The sequence below is a fragment of the Anas acuta genome, chromosome 12 (genome assembly GCF_963932015.1).
Source record: "Anas acuta chromosome 12, bAnaAcu1.1, whole genome shotgun sequence".
NCBI lineage: Eukaryota > Metazoa > Chordata > Aves > Anseriformes > Anatidae > Anas > Anas acuta.
Genome location: NC_088990.1, coordinates 11,899,248 through 11,922,764, shown reverse-complemented (window position 1 = coordinate 11,922,764; position 23,517 = coordinate 11,899,248). Strand labels below are relative to the sequence as shown.

The 23,517-nt window shown below is 44.9% G+C and overlaps 1 protein-coding gene across 5 annotated transcripts in view; it reads right to left on the bottom strand.

The window, feature by feature from the left end:
- Positions 1–228: 228 nt before the first annotated feature.
- Positions 229–23,517, bottom strand: part of BBS4 (Bardet-Biedl syndrome 4) — a 39,993-nt gene continuing 16,704 nt past the window's right edge. For 2 of the 5 annotated variants that reach the window (XM_068696491.1, XM_068696490.1), the window contains 14 exons: positions 22,714–22,793; positions 18,593–18,656; positions 17,685–17,796; positions 16,975–17,047; positions 15,095–15,148; positions 13,464–13,591; positions 11,607–11,661; positions 10,693–10,761; positions 9,332–9,484; positions 9,022–9,193; positions 8,431–8,500; positions 4,879–5,020; positions 4,307–4,517; positions 229–3,331 (listed from right to left, as the gene is read on the bottom strand). In XM_068696491.1, the coding sequence (XP_068552592.1) occupies positions 3,180–3,331; positions 4,307–4,517; positions 4,879–5,020; positions 8,431–8,500; positions 9,022–9,193; positions 9,332–9,484; positions 10,693–10,761; positions 11,607–11,661; positions 13,464–13,591; positions 15,095–15,148; positions 16,975–17,047; positions 17,685–17,796; positions 18,593–18,656; positions 22,714–22,793 (1,535 nt within the window). In that variant the 3' untranslated portion in view covers positions 229–3,179. Of the gene's footprint in view, positions 3,332–4,306; positions 4,518–4,878; positions 5,021–8,430; positions 8,501–9,021; positions 9,194–9,331; positions 9,485–10,692; positions 10,762–11,606; positions 11,662–13,463; positions 13,592–15,094; positions 15,149–16,974; positions 17,048–17,684; positions 17,797–18,592; positions 18,657–22,713; positions 22,794–23,517 lie in introns of those variants that run through there. The other 3 variants (XM_068696492.1, XM_068696493.1, XM_068696494.1) reach the window with 2 other exon arrangements.

Below are 23,517 nucleotides of genomic sequence, written 5' to 3'. Positions count from 1 at the left end.
AGAATTATGGTTGATGCCAGAAGCAGGTTTTGGAACATAAGGTGTGATTTCCAAAATCCCTAAATGACTTTCTACAGTCCTGCCGAAAACTCCCTTGCTTAATTTCAGTTGAAAGAGCAGTCCAGCCTCATTCTCATCATTAGATAGCATAAAAAAACTCTCCATAAAGATACTGCAAATTTACGGCATGCAAATGCTGTCATCACAGTACCCAGGAGGCGGAGAGGAGACGGGACAAGGAACTGCAGTTTTATTTATTATCCAACTGTAATTGCAGATTTAAAAACACTTCCTTAGATGTGAAGCTCCCTTCTGCTTTGCTGAAATCTGGAAAGAACAAGGTGCTACCTTTTCTTTTCACAGAAGGAGAGTTAATCATCTGCGTAAGCTTTTTACCAGACGGTGTATTTTAAATACCTTGACAGCACCTCCCCATGCAGCACCCCCTCAGTAGTGACACGTAACAATTACCCTAAAAAGCAGCCCAGAAGCTAACAGGTTGCACCAGTGGGACCGGGTGAGAAAAGAACCTGCTCCGATTCTTGCTCGGCCCTTCTGGTTCCCACAGCACCTGTGGGCCAAGGGCTGTTGCACGTAGCTGGTTGGTTTCGTGATGCTGCAGTGCTGAAGTTAACTTACCCCGTGTACAACTGGCAGAAGGCAGGGGAAAGCAAATGGTGATATGAAAACAAGGGGATCGAGCAACTGGAGGGAAAACCTTCTGCTATCAGCAGTGCTGGTGAGCACGTGCCTGTAAGTGCTGTGTTCAGGTCACTGAAACTTCCACAGCTTGCGAGCCCTCATGGTAAGACCAAATGATTACAATGAGCAATTGCCACAGGAAAAAATGTCTTGAACTAGAGTTCTGGGGTGAGATAAAGTTTCCACACCCTGCCTACCCTTGCTCTGTGATCTTAACTTCTTCACAGCTACAGTTAGGCTGCAGTAACTTTCCGTGTAAAAAGTTTAATGTGAATAAAATCACTGCACTGTACCTGGTTTATGCTGCTTCTTGTCTGGTTTGTTTAAATTTGCCAGTGCTCCACAGAAGAACCTGTGATTTCTTCAGCATGATGAAAACCTCACCATGGTGCTACCCCAGGGCTGCACCAATTCCAAACCAGCCCGTAGAGGAGAGGTGGAAAAAGCCACGTTTGAGATAAGCCAGCGATTTTGGCAATCAAAAGAGAGAAAGTGAAGGGTTCCTACTCTTTTAGTGGCCCCTGGGGAGCAGGATAGTACTTCAGTTCCCAGCTGCACTCTAAATATGCATTAACGTCACTCTGGATAATAGCAGCTAACCAGAAAGCACTGCTGAAGGATGTTAATGCATCCAGAGCCTTCCTCAGGCTGCCGCTACAAGTTGCTGCTGAGAAGTTTCCATTACTAACCTTGCCCTATCGGACTTGTTGATTACGGAGCGATAGAATGCAGCAGTGCAGAACAAAAAGCAGGAATATATTTTAAGAAGCTCAGCAGCCCAAACAGCAAATAGGCTGAGCCTCAAGCTTCAGCTGCTTTGGGCAAGTGCTAGACATCCTGCTTAGAGAACTCGGATCAGAAGTCCCACAGCAACATCAGCTCTGTGCACTTCTCTGCACACTGATGGGGAAGAAGACGAAAAAGCAGATGTACTTAACCCAGTTACTGGTTCTTTCTGTAAAGCATGATGGTCCTGCCTTAACTCCCCAAACCAGTTGCTTTGAGGACCTGTATCAAGCTCTGGATAAATCCCAGGGGCAAAAAAGCTGACAGGAGCAGAGAAAGGAAGGCTAAGGTTTTTCTGTTCAAGGATAAAAACACTTTCAAAGCGTCTCAAGTATCACATGGGCATTAAAATTCCTTGCTCCGCTCACCAAGAGGCTGCTTTGCCTTCTGGAACCTAGCAGAAATGATTTCTCCTGAATGCTCCTGTAAGGAGGGCATAACTGAGTTATTCAGAGCACAGCTGCTGTCATACTAAAACAATTTAAATTTAGTGTTGAAGCTGACCATGGCAAGCCTTTTCAGAAAGAATCTTTTTTTTCCTGTGAACCAATCTTTCCCCCATGCTGGGCAACGCTAATTCTAAAGGAAGAACTCCAATCACATGAACACAGAGCTTCACTGAGGCTCATTCACCCCGTTTCTCGGCAAACAATTAGGAATTTGGTTCTGGCAGACTTTTGTGCTGCTGCAGCTAGCCTGCTTCCAGAATAGCTGGCCCCTGAGCACCTGCCTTGCTCTCACCCAGCTCTACAGTTTTCTTTGGCTGTTGTTAGCTACCACACATGCTTTCAAATAGATTTTCTCCTGTTGGATTCAAGAAATACACAGAGTGATCTTGGCATTGGAATGGGACCATGGTCCTAAAGGAGGTGGCTCAGCTGGCTGACACTCGTGCTGCCACGGGGCTGCCACATTAACAGAGCGACTGCCTCAAGACCAACCAGCTCGGCTTTGCCACGCAGCTGTCACCACTACAGAAAGGCTGCGCTCGTGTACTCCATGGCCACCACATGGCCCTGCCAAGGAATGAGAGCTCCCAGCTCAGCTCCCTGCCTGAGCAACCTCCTTGGCCCAGCCTTGAGAAAGCATTTAGGAAGTCTTGCCTTTGTGAAACCAGGAGTGACGAGCACCTCCCTGCCAGGATCCAGGCTGTGCCAGGCCCAAGCCAGGCTCACAGCTCTGTGATCACCCTGGTGAGGTGTTTCGCCTTCACCCCTTCTCCAAGTGCACTATCACTGACCTTACTATGGCTCATGCAGAGCTTCTTCAGCTTACAAGTTCAGCCACCAGAAGAGGTTGATCCTCTTTGGGTTCTTGTTTTCCAGGACGCTAAGTCACTACTGCTGGCTTTTCTAAACTTACTGGATGCCTCAGCACCCTTCTGGAGGACTTAGAGATGAACACTGAAGACATCCAACCCCATCAGGTCTCCATCCTCCAGCCTCTTGCAGTAAGGTGTGACCACGCTAACAGTAGCTACATGGGAACTGCTTCTGACCGCTGCAACTACTCCTTGGGACGAGGCAGAGAGCACGTGCTAAAATCATTAACCAAAAACAGCTGCATTTAGCCTAACTGACAGTGGGGTGAAGCCACCGTGGGTCGGGGGAGAGGGCAGGTCCTCTTCCCCACAGGTCAGCAGGCAGCGCTGCAGATGTCCCCACACCTGCCCGTGCTGACCAGAGTCTGTTCTAGTCCTCTGCCTGCCGGCTCCTGCGCTTCTCTTTCCGTTGTTCCTCGGCCTCTGTTGGTGCTGTGGTCTCCTCAGGGCCCGGTTCTGAGCCCGGTTCTGGTTCCAGGGGCAGCGAGGGAGGCTTTGCAAGAGGAGCTGATGCTCCAGCACCTGGGGAGAGAACACAATTACAGAACAACTGTGTGTTTTGTCTGTTCTTTTACCCCTCCAAGCAGGATGGAGATGCAAAACAATCACAGCTATTTTTTGTTCTCAGATTTCTTCTGTCTAGCATTAGCTTATCAGCAGCACTCAATTATTTTGTAAGCTATTCAGCCAGAGACCTTACAGAACTTGGGGTTCTGCTGAAAAGCAGCTGAAGCACACTGTCTCATTCAGTCAGGCTGCTGTGAGAAGTCAGCAGGAACTTAGGAATTAAGTTGTGCTTTGGAAGGGAAAATTGTCCCACTAAGGCTGGTTTATACTCAAACTGGAACCAAAACCACAGCGTAGCTTTCAGTTCACAGTTTTAGTAATCTCAGGAAGAGTTTGCAGGCAGTTAATGTAGCTCCTTACAGAATAAAATCAAAACAGGATACTGCCATGCTGCAGTTGTATCTGTACATACTTAGGCCAACAGATAATGTTATGAACCAGCTCCTCTGACATAGGTGATAAAGTCCTTCAGGTAAGCCCCAAACTCCTGTATGTTTTTATTTTTCAGCCTCCAAATCTTTCATGCATGGAAAGTTTGTTCCATGTGTGAGGAATGGAATGGGTCCTCAGGGGTGCCAAGGAAAGAGGCCTAGGTTACACAACCTCCTTCCTGTTCCAACCCACAGGAAACAAAACTTAACAGTGACAGAAAATCACCACAATCAGCAGTATCCTGAGTGCATTCCTCCTTGGGAGCCAAGGGGCGAGAGCAGGTCAGGCCATAGGCAATGGAGATGCCCCCACCAAGCCCCCAGCAAGAAGCAACACGTGCAGCTATCAGCCTAGGTCTTCTAAGGCTGAATATATCTGAATGGAGCTCTGTATGCAAGTAAATATCCTCCTAAACACACGCTGTAACTCCACACCCAAAAGGACAGAGGCTTCTCCCCTCCCACAGTTCCACTTTGCAGAGGTGCAAAGGAGAAGTACCTGGTGGAAGCTGCATGCTTTTCCCATACCCAGCAGCCGAGGACATGGCTTGACCCAGGGCCTGGTTAGAGCCCAAGGGCTGCTGAGTGCTGGAGGATTTCCCTGATGGAGCAGCTCGCTGCTTGGATTTAGACTCTTTAGCAGGCTTAGTCCAGAGCAGGCTCTCCCCGACCTGCAGGGCAGCTCCCATCTTCTGGGCAACCTCCACCATCTTCTCGAGAAACAAAGAGAGGAGACCCTTGTAAACAGGAATACTTCAGACAACAATAAAGTCAACAAAGAAATAGAGCTGTGCAGAGCTGGCAACTGCCTTGGTGCTCAAGGGAAACATCTCCGCTAATTCATTCCCTTAATTAAGAGGGAATCTTGTCTTGCTGTGTATTGATTGAAGAACTGGGCTTCAAAGAGCAGAAAAGAAGTAAGCAGCTCTCAGCAGGCGACTGCTCTGCTCAGAAAATCTCATAAGCAGAATTTCTTCCTAATAATTGGACTCAAAAGTCAAATTTCCTCCTTGTTTGTTGCGAGTCTTAATGTGGCTATCTAGTTCCTGCTGACAACTCGTAAGCACCTACCTCAGGGTCAAAGTCAAGAGTGCTTCTCTCCTTCACTGCATTGACCTTCTTCTCCATCTCCTGGTACTGGCAGAGGGCTCCCTTCTTGTCCCCCTGGTTATACAGCAGGACAGCATAGTTGAGGTTGACGAGGGGATTGCACCTGCAGCAAACAAAAGGGATGCATCGCACTTAGCCGGACTCAGACCAGGCTGACATGCCCAAGCAGCAAAGCTTCAGCCTGGCTCCGACAAGCCACGGGGTGCTCTGGCCCTGAAGTCACATCTGCTCACATCACTCCTCCACTGCCCAGTCTCAGTTGCTCTGAGGTGAGGGCTACAAAGATCTCCCCGAGCAGTGACCTCTGCTCTCAGGTAGGTGAGCTGGCTTTGTTAGCGTCTGCAAGATTGGTTCAAAGGAGGCAAGAGCTCTCCCTAAAATGTACGCTACGTTTGGGGCCAGCCTCAGAACTACTGGGGCTGCCTGTGGGAGGGTGGAAGAGCATAAGGCAGCTGTGCTGTGCTAGAGTTTGGTTTGAAACCAGCTGCAAAGACCTGCAGAGCAGTTTTGCACTTGTCAGACTTAAAAGGGCAGCAGCAGAAGCCCAGCTGAGAGCAGAAACCAGCGCTGCGCTGTATTTACCCGTGCTACCACTTACACCTTTGGGAACAAGAATGGAATAGAATTGTTCCACTTGCTCTCATTTTCTACAGTACCCATTTTCTTCACCAGGATACATTAACCCAGAGCAGCAGCTTTTCTTCCAGCTTAGCCAGGAATGTGAGCAAACTCAGCTGGAAGGAAAGAGCGAGCTGCTTCCCTGGGTTCTGGGATTCAGTGAACCCCTCAGAGACCTCTTCCTTCTCTAGCTGCTTCACAAGCCAAGGTTTACACTCAGCAAAATGCTCTGACCATCTTCAGCAGTCTGAATCTCACACTTAACTTGGTGAAGCAAAGTGCATAGGTGTTATTTGACAAAGAAACGAACAGCAAGAGGGGCACCGCAGGAGCTCAGGCAGACACTCGGCTCATCCTGGCTGCAAGGCTGAGACCTGGAAAAGCAGAGGCTGCATTTGGCCAGCTCGTAGCGTGTACGTGTATCCCTGCACACGGGTCAGCCAGAGATGCTTTGGAGTTCGCTCAATAAATGTGAGCGTGGGACTGGTGCCCTCTCCTGGAGCATGGCAGGGATAGCTGGAGCCATCCAAAGATTCCAGCACCCACACCCAGGGGGCCAAGACAGAGAGCTTCCTTTGTGAAAAGTGCAGAAGGAAAGGCTTCTTCCATCACTGTTCAATAAATAGAAAGCATCGTCTGCAGGCCATGACTATCCACCCTCAGTAAGTTATATGACAGCGCTGCAAGGAAGAAGTCTATTAGAAGAAATCCGATAGCATTCATCACCATTGGATTTCCTTTATCTGAGAAACTGGAACACTGATCCTGCAATAAAAATAATAATAAAAAAACCCACCCTCCTCATCGTCTTTGCCAAAGCAAGGGATGTAATGCATGAGCAGATAAATATAAAAACCTGATTTCTTGAGGGAAAAAAAGAAAAAAAGCCAATAAAAACAGGAAAAAAAAAAAAAAAAAAAAAAAAAACACAAAAACAGACTCACACAACAAAACACCAAAACCAGAAATTGGCCAGATCTGGAACAGCCACTTTTAAAATTAATTGAACCCTATCATGCTAGTTATCCTTCAAGAGCTGAGAAGCAATATAATGGTTAGAAAAATCAATAGCTAAATAACCAAAGGGAAAAAAAAAAAAAAAAAAGGCACAGCTATGAGCTAAAACCAGTATTAAGATGAAGAAACATCTTTTTTGAAGATTTTGGCAGAACACTTTCCCTTCCAGACCCCAGCATGGTACCCAGACCAAATGTCACAGCGTGGCTATAAAAGTATTTATGGCAATGGGAACAGACACAGCTACCTTCATCCCAGCCAAACAGCTCATAATGTGCCAAGAAAGTAAGCCTGCGGGGACACGGATTCAGCCACAAAATAACTGTAGAGAATACAAGGCATGTCAGCTGAACGAGGCACAAAGAGCCTGACAGAGCCTGGATATTCCTCCCAGCAGTCAGTGGCAGTTTGTATTCATTTTTGCTTTGATGAAGTTTTATTTTCCTGGTGAAACTATAAAGCTGTAGCATGCTACTGGTGCCAGATATTTAGGCAAAGTTGGGGAGCTCAATTCCTATTCCCTCTCTTTGATCAAAGCACACAAACTCATGACTAAGCAGTCTGAATGAGCTTAAGATCCTGCATGCCCTTGCTAGGTTGGAGCTTTTGGTAGAACAGCTGATGCATAATTGCAAAACACACAGCAAGACGTGTAAATCTTTGACCATGGCTTACACAGGTTCACTTCCTGAGAGGAGGCTGCCCAGACGTCCTGACATTTGAGGCAGAAGTAGAAATATTTAAATCTTGCTTTGTAACTTTGTTGATGCATAATCATGAAGAATCTCAGTGCCAGATGTGTGCTGGTGGCGCCGGGCTAACCGATTCAAGGGCTTTGTCATGCATGCAAGCCAGGCAATTCTCAGAAAAGCGCCAAGAGCATTTACAGCACCTCTTTGCAAAAGGAACTGCACTAAGGGGTCAGACACTATTCTTTTAAACTTGCTGCCTTTTTTTAATGGCCTTGGGAACTTCCAGAATTCCCAGAATTAAGCCTGGCCTGTGTGCCTAGGTTAGAGGGGACAGGGACCAGTGTTTTCTCCTGCCATCTTGTGGTGGCCACTATGGAAAAGAGCCTGCCTTAAGACTCACTGTGCAGGCTGCTCTCAGTATGCAAATATTCGCAGTAAACTGGGGAGAATCACCATCAAACCTCCCACTAGTTAAAATGTGAAAAGTGAAAAATGAAAGGTAAAGAAAAGCAGACCCAGGCAGCCAGAACTATTCCTAAACTTGAGACAAATCTGTTTTTTCTGCCTGAAATGACGCAAATGACTTTCTTTACCACTGAAAGGCTCACTTTAACATTTCTGAAAGCAAGTGCTCTGATTTTAAGAGCTAGATTGCAAACACCGGCATTGCTAAGAAAATGGAGGAGAAAGAGCTGCACCACTGTCCTTTATATGCTTTATATTAGCTTCTTGCCCACATTTTCCCAGCTAAAATCTTCCCTCTGACCAGTTCAGAACAGGCTTTAACCCAAGCCTCTCAGTGCTCTCGCCAGTGCTTGAACTTTGGGTTATAAAATATTCTGGGATGGCTGGTTTCCTTCTATTGAATCTGCTCCATTGTGTGTAAATAAAGGAGGACTGGAATCCAAAGCCATCATCACTGACTCACTAAATAAACAGCAAAATAAAAATCAGCTTTGGTTTGGTCTCAAACAAAATTTCTTTCATTTTTCAGAGCTGACCTGAATGGAAAAAAAAAAACAAGTGGTTTTCAAACTGATTTGCATTGCTTCAGGAATAAAAATATTTCCCTAATGAAAACCGTCTTGGGTCAGAGTAGTCAGAGCAACAAAGCATGTGAAGGAAACCAGGTGCAGGGAGGAAAAGCAGCGTGATCAAAGAGCTAAAAGATGTGATTAAGACTTACTTGTCCAATGCCACAGCTTGCTCACAGGAACGTTTTGCATTCTCAATGTCTTCGAGGTTTGTCAGAGCAACTGTACCAAAGGAAAAGGTACACATAGAAGATGATACTTCACAAGGACTTTACTTTTGGGATACTTCTGACTGTCATTAAATCATGAAATAAATAGGTGCTAGCAGGGTTGTCTGCATTACTGCCCCCAGTGCAGGTGAGGATTAACTCTTCTAATGTCCCTTCTTATAACTACTCATCTCACCAAATCACAAAAATTACCAGTGCTGGACATGAACACCCTCTAGGCAACACAAACCCAAACTCTTAAAGGTAAAAAGTGTTTGGTTTTGTATTTTTCTTTTTTTTTTTTTTTTTTTTTTTTTCAAATGTGTAACCTGGATCTAACTGCAATTTAACCTTTCTGTTCACTACTGAGAGAGAACAGACTATTCAGGCTTTACACCCACCGGTGACCTGCTGGGGAACTTGGTATAGCCTTTGTCCAATGTTTTTTTCCTTAAGGCCAAACTTTCCCTCTCCAAAACGCTGCATCTCCTAAGCTGGATATACACCAGAGCTGCATAACGGCGTGTAACATACCTGCGAGGAGCATGTACAGCTCTCCCATCTTGGGCTGGAAATTGATGGCAGCACTGAGGAAGTGGAAAGCTGATGCGTACTGCTGCATCGTCAGGTGCACTAAGCCCAAATTGTATAGGATCTTCCAGTCGAAGGGAGCCAGGTAGTTTGCCCGCTTCAAGCAGCTGATAGCCTTCAAAAAGGAATAAGCATGCTGTAATGCAGCCCACCCAAGCAGACCTCCTGTCTCTGCCACAACAGGACTCGTGTTCTTCCATAAAATTTAAAACACGAAAAAACGTGAAAAAAAGTAAGGAAACAAGATACTTACTGCAACATATTTCTTCTTGCCGAAGAAGCACATCCCAATATTGTTCCACAGAGGGGGGCTTTCAGGCATGGTGCTGGCTACCACCCTGTATTTGGAGAGGGCAACATCAAAGTCTCCATGGGTCTGCATCAGGCTGCCAGCCGCCAAGGTGGCCTTTGGAAGAAGAGGAGAGCAACCAGCTGAGGAACTGCGTTTCCCAAACATGATGAGAGGACAAAGTTGTTAAGCTAAAGCCATCTCAAAAGCAACCATTTAACTTTTTCAGTTGTTTTCTTCTAGGGGCTGCCAACACCAACAGTGAGGAGCAGACGAACCTCTAGAACCTCTCAGCATATAGTGAAGACAGGGTAAAGAGGGACTTGAGTCCACTTTTTCCTGCCCTATCTCAATCATAGCAGTCTCTGAAATCCTGTAATGTGAAAAGTGCTTAGGGTATGTTTTGGGTTGATAGCATATCTTCTACAGCCCAGGTGTCTGAGAAGATCTATGCACTACTACTTTCTTTTTACCAGCAAGTACTGATAGAAACAGTTCTGGTGTAAGTTATCTGGAGAGTAAAAAACACAAGCGAGACAAAGCAGCCTAGTTCACACCAACTAGTTGATACTGCAAATTAATGGAAATATGCATTGGGGGAAAAAAGGCAAGTGGCTGCAACACATATATATTTAAACCACACTAAGCTAGTTAAGTCATTTATGATACTTCACGGTGACAAGTAAAATTTGTAAGTGTAAAGGTGTTTTCACAATAACATTTGGCTTGCATTCATGTATCAGTTGTCAACCATGCATTTCAATATTCTACTTTGCTAACATCGTACCAAAGGAGGCAGCAAGAAATGAAGTAACATGTTTAAAAAGGGAAGCAGTTCCACAATCAGGAATGAAACCTAGATGCCAAGCTCAGCTTTCCAGACTGGAGCCAAGGAAAAGTCACACTTGTATGTAACAGCTGGAAACACAGAGGATTATTAGCAGATGGGAGAATAATGTAATGGGACATCACTTGGGCCTGTGCTCCATGCCTAGGAATCACAGTGGCCCAGGCACAGGTCTTGGGATTTTTAAAACAACGTCTGGAAATCTTCCATTGCAAAGCAAATTCAGTTTGTTAAACTAGGTGCAACTTCAAATTAAAAAACAAGGGATGCATTTAACACCACATATTCTGCCCAGTTCCCTTTCTCTGCTTCCACACACATCCAGTTTCCTCTCCAGGGAAAGGTCCCAGAAATGTATTTTGGAAAAAGTTTTCTGGAGCATAATCCTTTTTAGCCTCTCAATGATACAGACAGCAAAGCTTTGATACTGGAATTAGTTTCAAGAGGTCAGCTGGTTCATTTCCACTCCTCCTGATACCTTGTAGTTGCCTTGGTCATAAGTAAGTGCCTTTCCAAGGTGTTCAAAAGCCTTCTGGTAATCCCCAAGCTGGGAAAAGAAGTAAATGAGTATCAGAAAATCAGGAATAAGAAAGGAAAACATAGGCTTTATGGACACCCAAATTTCTGTTCAGCTAAAAAAAGGACTCAGAAAAGTGATTTTTGCAGAGCTTCCACTTACTAACTTACACACATATTCCTGTTTGATGATTTACAAAACAAATCCTAAAAATGGATTATGCTGAGCACTGTTCCATCCCAATTTCCCTATTTCCAGTGTAAGACAATGTTTATGAAGATCTACACCTTATTCTCGAGCATCTAAATAGATAGGGAAATGCTTAAGGAGCTTTCTGAATTAGCACTCAGTGCAAGTTTTCTAGCCCATCAATCCTGCCAGGATTGATACTGCCAGCTCTTCTTTGCCTGTTTGCTCCTTGGGTAGCTTACTTTTGGAATAATCAGATGGTCCTGCCCATACATTTCACAGATAAGTGATAAGTATGCTTTTGTTATTTAAATCAATGATTTTCTTCTATGGTGCATTAATGCTGCTTTCACGGCTGCTTTTGTTGTAGATTAACTTGCTGGACTCCAGCTCCAGAAGTAAGGTAATGACTAGTCATGTTTTACTGTACTTAGAGGATTTATAACAGAATTAGGGCAGCTGCCAGACAGAATTCCTGCTCTGGCTCAGATCCAGGATCAACTTACTGTTGGCAGCAAAAGTAAAACAGAAAAGGAGAAAAAAGCAAGCTCTGTCGTGATAAATACAGTCCTTACAGAAACGCAGGGTAGTCACATAAGGATGGATAGAAATTAACTCTCTAAAACAGTCTTAGTTGTTTTGTAAATAAGTAAGTTCATGTAATAGATATGGGAAGTTTTCAGTACCTGCAAGTAAATTAAACCCAGTTTTGTAAGGAGGTCTGTATTTTCTGGAGAGAACCTGTAACACAAAAGCCAGAGAGCTGCATTGTGAATTGGCCCCTCTAGAACAAGGTAAATACAGAACATGGCATCGCTATGCTACACTGCCCTAGTGTCACACTAGGAAATTAACTGTTATTATTAATAATACCCAAATATTGGAACAGTTACCATCATGGGGACTTCCTTTGAACAATAATACATCTAAGATTTCAAAATGCCTTATAGATACTAGTAAGAACTGAAGGTAGCTTCTTTGAAACAGGTCTGGAAGCATGGTAAGAGGATGTGGTTTTACTAAGCTTCACAGTGAGCCTGCATGAGTGACCTGGAAATAGAAAATGGGGTTCTCCTGTCTCCCATAAATGATCCTGTAAATCCCTCCCCAGCTTCTGGGGCCACGTGTGACAGACAAACCTCAGCGTTTCTGATGGATCCCACACATTCATCATCAGACTCGCCATTCACTACTCTACAAAAAGATTACGAGCTGTGGACTGCCTTGTGGTACACTGCAATCCACAGGCACTGCTCTAGTAGTTAACACACCTCGGACAATATACACCACTGTTTAGCACAGTAAGGCTTCAAAAAGGACACCCTTAGTGTTTTCAGTTACTGCATGCAACTCCCAAACCCTCATGGCTAATTTGGGGTTCAGGCAGCAATGTCATGAACATTTTTAAAAGCATCCCCATTCCCAGGAGGTTTTGAAGAAATAAATAGCATTAAAAAAAAAAAAAAAACAACAACAAAGTAGAAAGGGACACTGTATGTTTGTGGCCTCACTTAACAGAAGTGAATTTTCAAGTCACTGCTATCAAGTCTTAAGAAATCTAGTATGTACAATCACACAGGCACATTTAAATCTCAACTGGAGCAAAACCTGTGTGCCTGGTGGAAGATAAACAGAAAGCAGTGACAGACTAACCTGCAGCTGGAAGATAAACAGAGAGCAGCGACAGACTAACCTACAGCTGGTAACAGCAAGCTAAATGCAGCGGGCAGATGAGAACAAAAAGAAAAAAGCAGGAGTGAGGAAGAAGGGAGAGAAGGGGGGCAGCAAGATAACCAGTATAAACCTGGTAAAATGCTTAGCAAGGATTATTTATGTAATAAACATTCTAGATTAATCCAAATGTCTACCCGACCCAATATACTGCCAGAGAGCAGCCAAAAGCAGATGTGTAAGAAGGAAAAACAGCTAGTACAAAATGCAGATCCTCCAGTGGTTTCTGACATGCTCCTGTTTTCCTTTAGTCTTTTGCCTACATTTTTAAAAGCACCGGTAAATCAGACGCTCAGGAACGTCCTAAAAAAGACAGATTGGTACTCAGAAATGGTGACAGGGTGGGAGAAACTCACCATGCACCAGCCCATCTCCAGTCTGCCTACTCACACTCCTTCAAACGCAAATCACTCCATGAGAAACCCAGCAACTAAGTTTTGACAGACAGTCGGGGTTAGAGAGACAGCCAGGGTTAGATCTTGTTGGTAGAAAAACCTTTGGGATTTATTAAGTCCATTTGGGATATGTTTGCTCCGAGGCATTTCTGTCCATTTGTTTTCCACTGTTTCTTGGCAGACCTTCAAACAGCTACCTTCTTCCCTGACATGTTGTCAGCAGGAGGAGGACTACAGCTGAGAGCAGAGACAGCTGAAGAGCTTGCAAAGTGCTTGCTTTGCACAGAGACACTGTAATTACCATTAGCTTTTTAACTGTGTCCTCAATTCAGATCTGGGACACCCATCAAATTAATCCTGGCATAGGATGGAACATTGACAGAGAAAAAAAGAAAAAAAAAATATATATATTCTTACTCTATAGCTTTCTTATAGACTTCAATGGCTTTATCAGTCTCCCCCTCCAAAAGGTGAATTTTTCCCAGCATCTTGTAAGTCTGATCATGTCTGTTGAGCTCCAGGGCATTGTTTAGCTGGTCTCGTGCCTAAACACACAACCACAGAGAATAAAAAATAATCAGTGATCACTCCTCGGTGAAGCAACAGCCCAAGAGCAATCCACAGCAGCTAGGAAAGGGAACAGCTAGCACCCCCTGAGCTCAGAGAGCCCTGCTAGCAAAGCCCAGCCCGGCTAATTGTTGAAACAAGTTCTGCATTGGGGGCCATGAGCTTTCTGGGACAGAAAAAAGGGAAGCAGCATGCTCCAAGCCAAGAGGCAACAACCTCATGAGGAAGAGAGGAGCACAGGCCTGTTCCTGTGCTTGAATTTGTTTGCTTTAAGGGAAGCCTCAGCCCTGTGAGGTTAACAGGTACGTTGTAGTTTATTCCTCGCTAAAATGCTTACTCCAGCAGCAAGCAGGGATTGCCAAGTAAACCAGGGGAATGAATCAGCCCTTGTCAGGCACACACTGCTCCCCTCCAACAGGAGACGCTTTGCAACATGTCCTCCTCTTACCTCCTCAGGCCTAGCCAGCAGGACCGCAAAGAACATTTGCTGTTTCTGGACACACCATATATTAGAAAGAGAAATGCTGACGGGTTAAAGGAATTCTGCACTATGTTACCAACAACTACTGAAAAGACAGCCATCCCCATGGGCTTCGTTGTGTTTTAGATGTCCTCCAGGAATTATTCAGCACACACTGCTGCCCAGGGTGACCAATACGTCTCAGTTATGGGAAAGCTGGCAGGTTAGCAGGTCCCAGTATGGAAACTGATAGTGCAGATAACAAATCCTGTTGATGAACCTATGCTCCACAGCATCCTACTTTACAGCAATGCCTCCAACAGGGAACGCAGCGGGGTTTTGCCTGCAAGGACCACAGCATTCCACCAGAAAGAGCAGCAGGGAGCAATTGGGCCAAACTGGGAACAAAGGCTAAGTGCTGTGTTTTCCTGAATCCTGCCAGAGACAAGGGGAAGCAGGTTTTCCTTCAGATCAATGAGACTATTCACAAGATGCAGCAGTTTGAGCTTTATGCTGGGGAAACAGCTTGGGTCTTAACCATCACACTTCTCTTGCTGCAAGAAGATGAAATTGGCATGCTCAGTGGTTTGCTGCTCCTCACAAAACCTGCAATGTTTACCACAGTGGTTTTAAAAGGCTCTGAAACAGATGCAGCTCTTGATGGAGCACAGCTGGTTTTCTGTCTTGTTTGAGGCAGCTCTTTGAGGTTCCTCAAACATTCCTTTTAAGAACAGAAATGCTCTCTGAAAAATTCTAGTTCAGGAAAAGCCTCCTGGCCAGCAACAAGGCTAAGCTCAGTTTCACTCTTATCCAAGTTCACAAACTTTCAGCTGACTCAAAATAATTCAACATGCAAATGGGAACAGACACAGCTCATGAACTTTTGCTCCCAGAAATGAACACCAAAGCAAAAAGCTTCCTTGATACCCAGCATTGCAAAGGGTCCACCTCAAACCCCCAGAGTGTGAAATTTCCAGGAGTGCTGCTTCCCATCTATCAGGTAGGTGAGCATTTGCATTACCTTGTTGAAATGTTTCAGGTACATGTAGCACACCCCCAGGTTGTGGCTGATCTCCTGTATGAGACAAAGCAAAACAAAACCCAATCAGCAAGAAGTTTGAGATACGATACGTAATTTACCAGTGACAACAGTCATCGCTGACATGGACAGGGAGACTCCCAGCCCATACCCTTCTTGTTTAGTTCAAATAAACCTATGAATTCCAGTTGCTCCGGGAACCTACAGAGCTAAACTGTGACAGAATGGGAATGACTACAGTCCAGAGGGACTAAAGCACAGAAACGACAATGGTCTCTTTGGAGAATACGGAGCAAAGACTGTTTTCTTCATGTGACTCAGTTCCCAGTGAGATCTCTGAAGCTAACACCCATTGCCCTCGTGGGTGGCTCTCCGTCTACCTGTACAATCACAAAGACACACACAACACTGCATCCAGCTGGACAAAATTTAAAGATGCTTCTAACTTTCCAAAAAAGAAGTCAAGCACCAGAAGGGCTGATATCCAGGATCTCTGGCAACTGAAACACGTTTGCAACACAGTAGGAAGATCACTTTGGCATCCTAAACACTCTAGTGCCACCATAGGGAACAATCATGCCTCTAATTCATCGCCAACAGTGTAACAGCCAAGCTACTTGTCATCTTCCTCGCCCTGGCACATCCCGCGGAGCTGAAAAGCAAGGTCCACAAGTTCCTCGTTTCTATTCTGGTAAGCATTTCACTGCTTCATCAGTTTAGACAGCCTTGACCTTTGAGAGGAAACTCTCTTATTTACCCTCACAATGATACTTTCCTCGATGTGTCTCTCCAACTGTGGAGAACAGTAATGAATCAAAGAGCTACTCCTGGTCACTGCGGCTTGCAGAATGAGGCAGCACAAGCAAAGAGCACAGGCTGCTGCCAGTGCTGAGCCAGGTACGGGAAATAACTGATCAAAATGCCCACTGAAGTCTGCCTGCTGTGGCTGTAAATAGGGTTATAGTCATGCCAAGCACATACTGCAGGTAGCTTGGTTAGCTAAGGGACGATCCCCAGCATAAAAGGTTTCTGAGTTGTTTGGCACTAATGAGTTGATGAGAGTAACGTCAAATGTATTCTGGTATCAAGCCTCAATATTAGACACACTGAGCACCAAAAGTACAGCTAAAGTCAGCAAGTGCATCATGTCTTAGCAAAAAAGATCACATGTGGCGAGTCTGTCTTAGGAACAACACTTCTGCAGGCAAAACGGCCACCTGCAGAAGGCTGTCCACAGCTAACTGCAAGCCGCGTCCTCTCTTTTCTCACCTCCTGTCACACATCTCCCTTTGCAGTGTTCTTCCTTCCTTCTTTTCCTCTTAAGAGGAAAGAGCTAATTTATTATTGCTTCTGTAGATATCAGCCTACATTTTGTCCAAGTAAATAATGCTTGGTAGATAAGAAGTAACCTTTTCAGCTAATTTGAGGGCGATCTTTTTCAATGGTGTTTTGCATTACGAAAGGATTCCCAATTACTGAAGCAAGTTTTAGTGATAATGAGGGTTTAATGATGACCAAAGGAGGCACCTCCCATACTGTCCTTAATGTCATTTAGCTCTTTGTACTATATATGGCTGTGTTGATACTGGTACTTTGCAAAGCTCAAACACGTTGCTAGATTCTCTGCTGCTTGTGCCCCAAGACAAGGTGTGGGACTGCAGGCTGAGATCATGCCTTGCTCCTGCAATCCAAACCAGCGGCTGCTGAGCCTCATCAGCATCATCGTTCTGCCTCTCAGCCCTGCAGCTCGCACTGCAGGCAGCATGAGCTCACCTCTGCCTGGAACACGTCTGCAGCTGTCTCCATAAAACTGCAGAAACATCTGCACAGCACAGTAATCTCCAAATCAACACAACACTCACCCAGTCCTTTTCATCGAGTTTAGCTGCTTCGTTGTACACTTCAATGGCTGCCTTGTGTTTCCCCAAAAGAAACCTGTGAAAGCATTTCAATTTTTATTTTTTCTTGCTTTGAAACCCTGCTGTGCAACCACTATCACCTTTGCCAGTGAGAAATGATGCTATTTGCTAGTTCTCCAGAGACCTGCCTGAGAAGCCCTGAGAAGTTTCCAATCTGAGCAATATGTCAGCACTGCTCCCTTTCAGGACCAAGGTCATTAATTCTGCACTCCCTTACATTATTGGAGATGCAAGGAATGAATCCACAGGCTCTGTCATCTGCCTTTGTCTCAAAGGAAAAGCACGGGTGATCAAAAGCAGACTGGACACTCAGAGACAGAAAGGGGTCTGCAGGGCAAGTTTACACTGCCCAAGGCTGCAGCTTTAGCTCTGGACCTGGAAATCGGTGTGCTACTTCTCTCACTTAAAGCACAAACACAAATGAAAAAAAAATACAGAAAAAAAAAACAAACAACACAATAGCAGCCAAGCATGTAACAGAGAATGTGCTTTAAAGGGTAGCCCACGCTTCTGGAAAGCATCTCAAGTGTTGATAAGGAGGAAGCATGCTTGGAATTAAGCAGCCAGAGATTCCACTTGATGCCTGGGAGAAAAACAAAACCTGGAAGGTCCTGGGTAGCACATCAAAGTGAAACAATAAAAACACCACTCACAGCGATCGTGCCACCTGCTTGAGGTTGTCAGCACTTCGAGGGTTCAGAATGGAACATGTCTGAAAGAGTTCAAGAGATTCTTGAATTTTCCCCTCCAAGCGAAATATCAAAGCTGCAAGACAACATATACCAGGCAAATTAGTCCATTATCTGCAGGAAAAACGTACCTCTGACAGCAGGGAGCTAACAGGGGGTACAAATACATTATAGCAGTACTTGTTTGGTCTTTCTCCTCCTGCAGCAACCTCATGCAGAAGCCGTGTGCGAGGACAGAATGAAAATACACGCAAAGGACCCATGCTCGTTTGGGAAAAAAATCTGTTCTTTATGGTACAGGCATCTTGAAACCCTGGCCAACTGTTTGTTACGATGCAGTCTGGATCTCTCCCCTCCTCCTACAGGCTGCAATAAGCCCTTGGCCAAGAAATCTCAGCTGTCCCCCACTCCAGTCATCTGCCAAGGTGACACACAGCCCTCTGAATTTCAACGCCAAGGTCTGGGAGACGTTTGTGAGAAGGCAGAGGAAGACCACTCTTAGAGCCAGCGGCAAGACAACAGCCACCTGAGGCACGTAGCTCTGACAGACAACACACATCCACAATACATTTCACAGCACACGATCAAACACGACCCAATCGAACACCAGCACATCGAAGGCCAAGAGCCACGAGTCCAAAAAGGAACTGACGACAAACTCATCAGTGAAGAGAAAACAGAACATCTTGTCTCTGTCCATGTGATAATCCCATATTTCAACACTAGAAGGTAGGTAGAAAAAAAGCCAAATATACTTACATATGAATTTTATACCCGTTTCCTTCTTTTGTCCCCACTTGTTCACTGTATCTTGTATCAAAAGGAACTGGCTTTAGCAATATTAAGACTTTCAGAGGCCTCATGTGACATACCTTGAACGTAGACAGCATATTCACACCTTCCATGAGACTCCTGGAGTTGCTCTTTGATGACAGCCTGAAACGAGGAAGTGCAAAGACCACAGGGTAAATGTAATCCCCGTCTCTGAGAAGCCCATTTACTGGGCCACCATCACCCCCTTTCCAAACCGTAGCATGACAGTTTTCAAATGAATATAAACCCTTCACATTTTTTAATAAAGGCAACCTCTACGAAAGAAAAATGATTCTGACCAACCAAATGCCTCCTGTGACTTTGATTTGGAGAACCTTTTTGCACGTGCCGCATATAGCTGTGCTGTATCTGGGCGCACAGCAGAGTGCCCTGAAATACCTTGAATTAAAACATCACGCAACATGTTGTCAGACACGGTGCTTCCTTTTGTGACAGTAACTGTGGCATCACATAGGACACGACAAATGCAACATTCACAGAACCATATTTTGTGCATGGAAAAGTCAGTATTAAGACAGTATTAAGACAGAATTCGCAGCTAGTTTTTGCAATATGCTAAAAAAGTGGTCAACTTTCAACATTTTAACAAAACTTGTGAAAGAGATTTTGTTTCAGCTACATAAACCACAACTGCACATATAGGACAGGCACTGGATTGCATTTGGGACAACTACAAGAGAGCATGGAAGAGTGCAAATTCATCATTGTTTGTGAGAGCACGGTGCCAGGAATACCACAGCCGTTCAGTGTTTCTCTGTTCGTTCCCATTACCAAAGATAATTAGATATTACCTGGGGAAAACGCCACAAGAAATCTATGAAAGCATCCTCTGCTGATAAGGGTATCTACTCTAGGCACTTTGTGAAGAAATAAATTGAATTGGAGCAACTGCAGCTGAGTCAGTGAAAGTCAAATGAACAAATGATGAGTACATGGGGAAAGGAAGGAAGAAAACTGAGGAAAATGTAAATTATTGTTGGATGCACTCCTGCAGCTGACAGCTTGGGGTGCGGGTGCAGTTTGGCTATATTCCATAGTCACACATGACCTGAAATTATAAAAGTAGCCAAAATGAGTGATTCTGGGCAGGATGCAAACTGACTATGAAGCAAACGTTCTGTTTCTGCTCTCTTTGAGGTTCCTCCTTTGCTCTGACATAGAAGACAAAGAGGGGAAAGAAAGGAGGATTTCTGGGCTAGCAATAACCTGGCACTCATCTGGTACTTCTGTCTAGTGTGTGATCAGTACCACTATCCCCTGCCTCCAAGACGAATAGAAATGAAAGGACCAGAAAGCAAGAAGGAAAATTGAACCTCAAACATAGCACACGGAATGATGGAAAGCGGGGTGAAGGCAAGGAGTGTTATTATTGAGAAACCTCACTGACAGAAAGAAAATTAAACAAAGGAAGGAACAGAAAGAACAAACGCAGGCTGCTCTTCCCCTTGGACATAATACCCTCTGATCTCCTGACCAGAGACCCGCCACAAGCCTACATTTTAGTCTTAACCAAGTACTTTATCATCGGACTTTCAGCTCAGACACAAACAAGCATTTCTGAACACAGGTATGCAACACTGCCCCATCTACATAAAACCAGTCTCAGAGCAAGAGCAGGCAATAGAGCTATCTTTTATAGAGATCTGATTAATTCCTTAAGCCCTAAAAATCCCATAGTGAAAGGCCTTGAGCTGAGAAATATGATCTGTAATCCCAGCGTTTCCTCCCAAGTTTATTTAACTTGCTGACAGAATTTAGACGTATTGGCAGGAGACCAACCAACATGAGTGATTTTAATTAATTAAAAGCATCTGGTAATTTTAATAATCCTTCCCTCACACATAACAGAAGATTTCTGTTGTGAAAAACGGTTAGGGGGAAGAGCTGGAGTTGCTGCTACAAGCAGAACACACACTTTATGAGCTGCCTATGTGAAGAGCAAGAGCTGAGTGATGACGACTGCTTAGCAGGGCCCGTCCCTGCGCTCCCCCCTCGCCACCCCCCAGATCCACTCTGCCTGCACTGCAATAGCAGGGCTGCTGCTGCCTCTGGCTCCAGGGGATGTTTGCCTTGTGCCTTGCTGGGTAGTGGAATCAAGCAGGCGGAGTTATCCATCTCACGCTGTAATAAGCAGCAGCATTTGTCAGAAGCTTGGGAACGCCAGAATAGGTGCAGGAGCGGCCCTGTAAGGGTTAAAGCCAATTTAATGCTTGGATTTTAGGGAGTCAATGTTAGGAAATATTTTTTCCTTGGGCTTTTACACCGCTGACAAATAGGGGAGCTTCTACAGTTGCGCTGGAGAGGAGGCATCTCAAGGCACTGAGTGGGAAAGAGTCTAACAAGACCAGGCCAAAATTAATAGCATCAGAGGTCATTTGTTTATTAGCTGAGTCTTAAAAGAAAACTGATGGGCATTAATGAATGCCCAAACTGTACTGAAATCGGTGAGTTTAAAGCCATTTCAGTCATCAGGAATAACGATGCCACCTTTCATTTTTGAAAGTATTGGCCCTGAATAGCATGTTTGGGGCTGCCTGTGCTCACGGCGTGTAAAGGCAGGCAGCTGGGGCATCCTGCGTAGACCTGTAACCCCACCGAGCACCAGCAGAGAGAGCCAGAGGCTACCGGAGGGCAGTTCAGTGCACCTAGGATCTGCATTGCCTTCTGGACACGGCAATGGTTCAGAGACTGCAGAAGGATCCTGGCATGCTGATGTTCTTATCTTCTTTGGGACAAATCCAGGCCTCTGAGCACACATTCATCACATCTGAGAGGATGGATGGAAGATTATTTAACCAACTACTGTCCGGTGCCAAACTCTCCCAATGTAACCACAAAAACATGGTTCTGTGAGCCAGGAGGAAGGAGCTGACAGCTAAAGCAAAACTGGTCTGCCACAGGAAACGTTATTAGCTGTCTTCTCTACATTTTTCCCCATCTTTTACTTCCTTCAGTGACTAAAGACAAATTGCAGAAGTCAATGCTCCCTTCACACACCATCCACAGGGCTACTTTCTGTTTTCCTGAGCTGTACGTCTCTGCACTCCACGAGTCTACAGCCTGCCATGGAACTGGCAAACGTACAAAACAGGAGACCAACGAAATGCAGTCAGATCAACCGAAAAGGGAAGCAATTTTCTATTTAGATTACTAGTCCAGCCTCTGCTTAGATCTGTTTAAACCAAGGTCTGAGAGGAAATCATTCTGCTGATGATAGAGCCCTCCAGCTCCGCTAATTAAGAGCTAAATGAATTTCCTCTGGCCTACCCGTTTCTTAAGCACCCCCAGGAGTTCTCCAACAGAGAGAGACAAGTCCTGGCTGATCCTGGTGTTTCAGGAGGGAAAAACTATTTTCAGATCTTCTTTGCACATTACAAAAACAGAAAGGCAACTCTTACACCCCTCCTCCTGCCACTGGCACATCATCTTCAGCGTGTCAGGAAAACACACCGGTTAATAAACTTGGCATTTCCTTAGTCCACTTACTGTTAAATCCCAAATCAAACAACCACTTCCATGATACCCACCAAACTGACAAGAAATCAAAAGGTGCAGCGTGTCACAAGCAAAATGAAAGAATATCATTCAAGGATAGCCAAGATGTATTTTTAGACTTGGTAGAAATGTATTACTCGATTGAAGTGCTTTTGTAGCAGCTCTGTAGTACCCTTGAGAGACCTGCACTATGGAACTGCATTATAATCAGTGTGGAAGACCCCGTGTATCACCTGGAACAAGAGAAGCTTGCAATCCTTTCATTTTTACCACTTCCAAACATATGGTGAGTTTATGGAGCACTCTAGAGAACTGCACGTATGAATCCTGATTGTAGCTGAGGATTTAATAAAATTAAAGCTGTTTTGATCCTTGTCTTAGTTCTACTTTCTTTTGGTCCCCTGATTCCAAGAGAAGTCAGAAAGGAGGGTGACTAGGGCTCAGCCTTACCTCAAAGTCGGGATATTACGTTGGTGATGTACTGGTTTATGGGGAAAAGAGGGGTCCTAACGACCCTGTGGCACAGCAGGTGATCTGGCAAACCTGGAAGGCCACAGCTCTGCACCTCCCCTGTCCACAACACGGCTAGGCCAGGCATGAAAACCACCATTTGACAACAGCAGTTAAGTACTTCCTCATGCAAAATCTCAGCAGCAGCTCTTACCTTACACTCGTCGTAGTCTCTGCGAACATACAGCAGATAGATGTACCAGTTTCTCCTCTCTATAACGGGTAACTCCGGCACTGCATGTAAAATACAAAATGAGATTGATCAGCAGGGAACCTGGGCAAAGCACGAGAGGGATTCTGAACTGCCTGCTCTGCAAGCACAACACAACTAATTTGAGAACAGCAATTGCACCCGTCGGTGCAATTAAACTTCCGACTTGAAACCTGGAGCCTGGACATACAACCCATGTCCAGTTTCATTTTAGTTCTCAAGCTGATGTGTAAAACGTGTTGTTAGAGACAGAGACACTAAATGAGGTCTCTTAGCAGAAAACAGAGAAGTACCACCTCAAAAGGCTTGAGGCATCTGCTCCTTCTGGTGCAGCTACAGGAGCAAGCAGCACCGAGCAGCAACACGTTGGCTATGCACACATTTTAATTTAGCACTAACGCCAGTCTGATGGGATTGGTTTTTCCAAATACGCAAGAAGCAGCTTGGGGAAATGAGTTAGATTCACATTTCGGAAGTAGGGCAGAAGAATCAAACTTCTTTAACATAAATTTCTGGGAGTGAATGAGAAGGAAATAGGCACCACACACAAAAGGAGACTTTGGAGATGTTGTCATTCTCGAGGTGTGAATAATTTAGAGAGGTCAGGCTTGGTTCTTTGAAACTGTGAAGGGAGTATGAAACATCACAGGTCTGAGATGCTGTGAAGCTACTGGCAGAAAAACCTATTTGATGCAGTGGAAGGGAGAGGATTGTGCTCCGGTGTTTCAATCGTATGGAGCTTGCAGC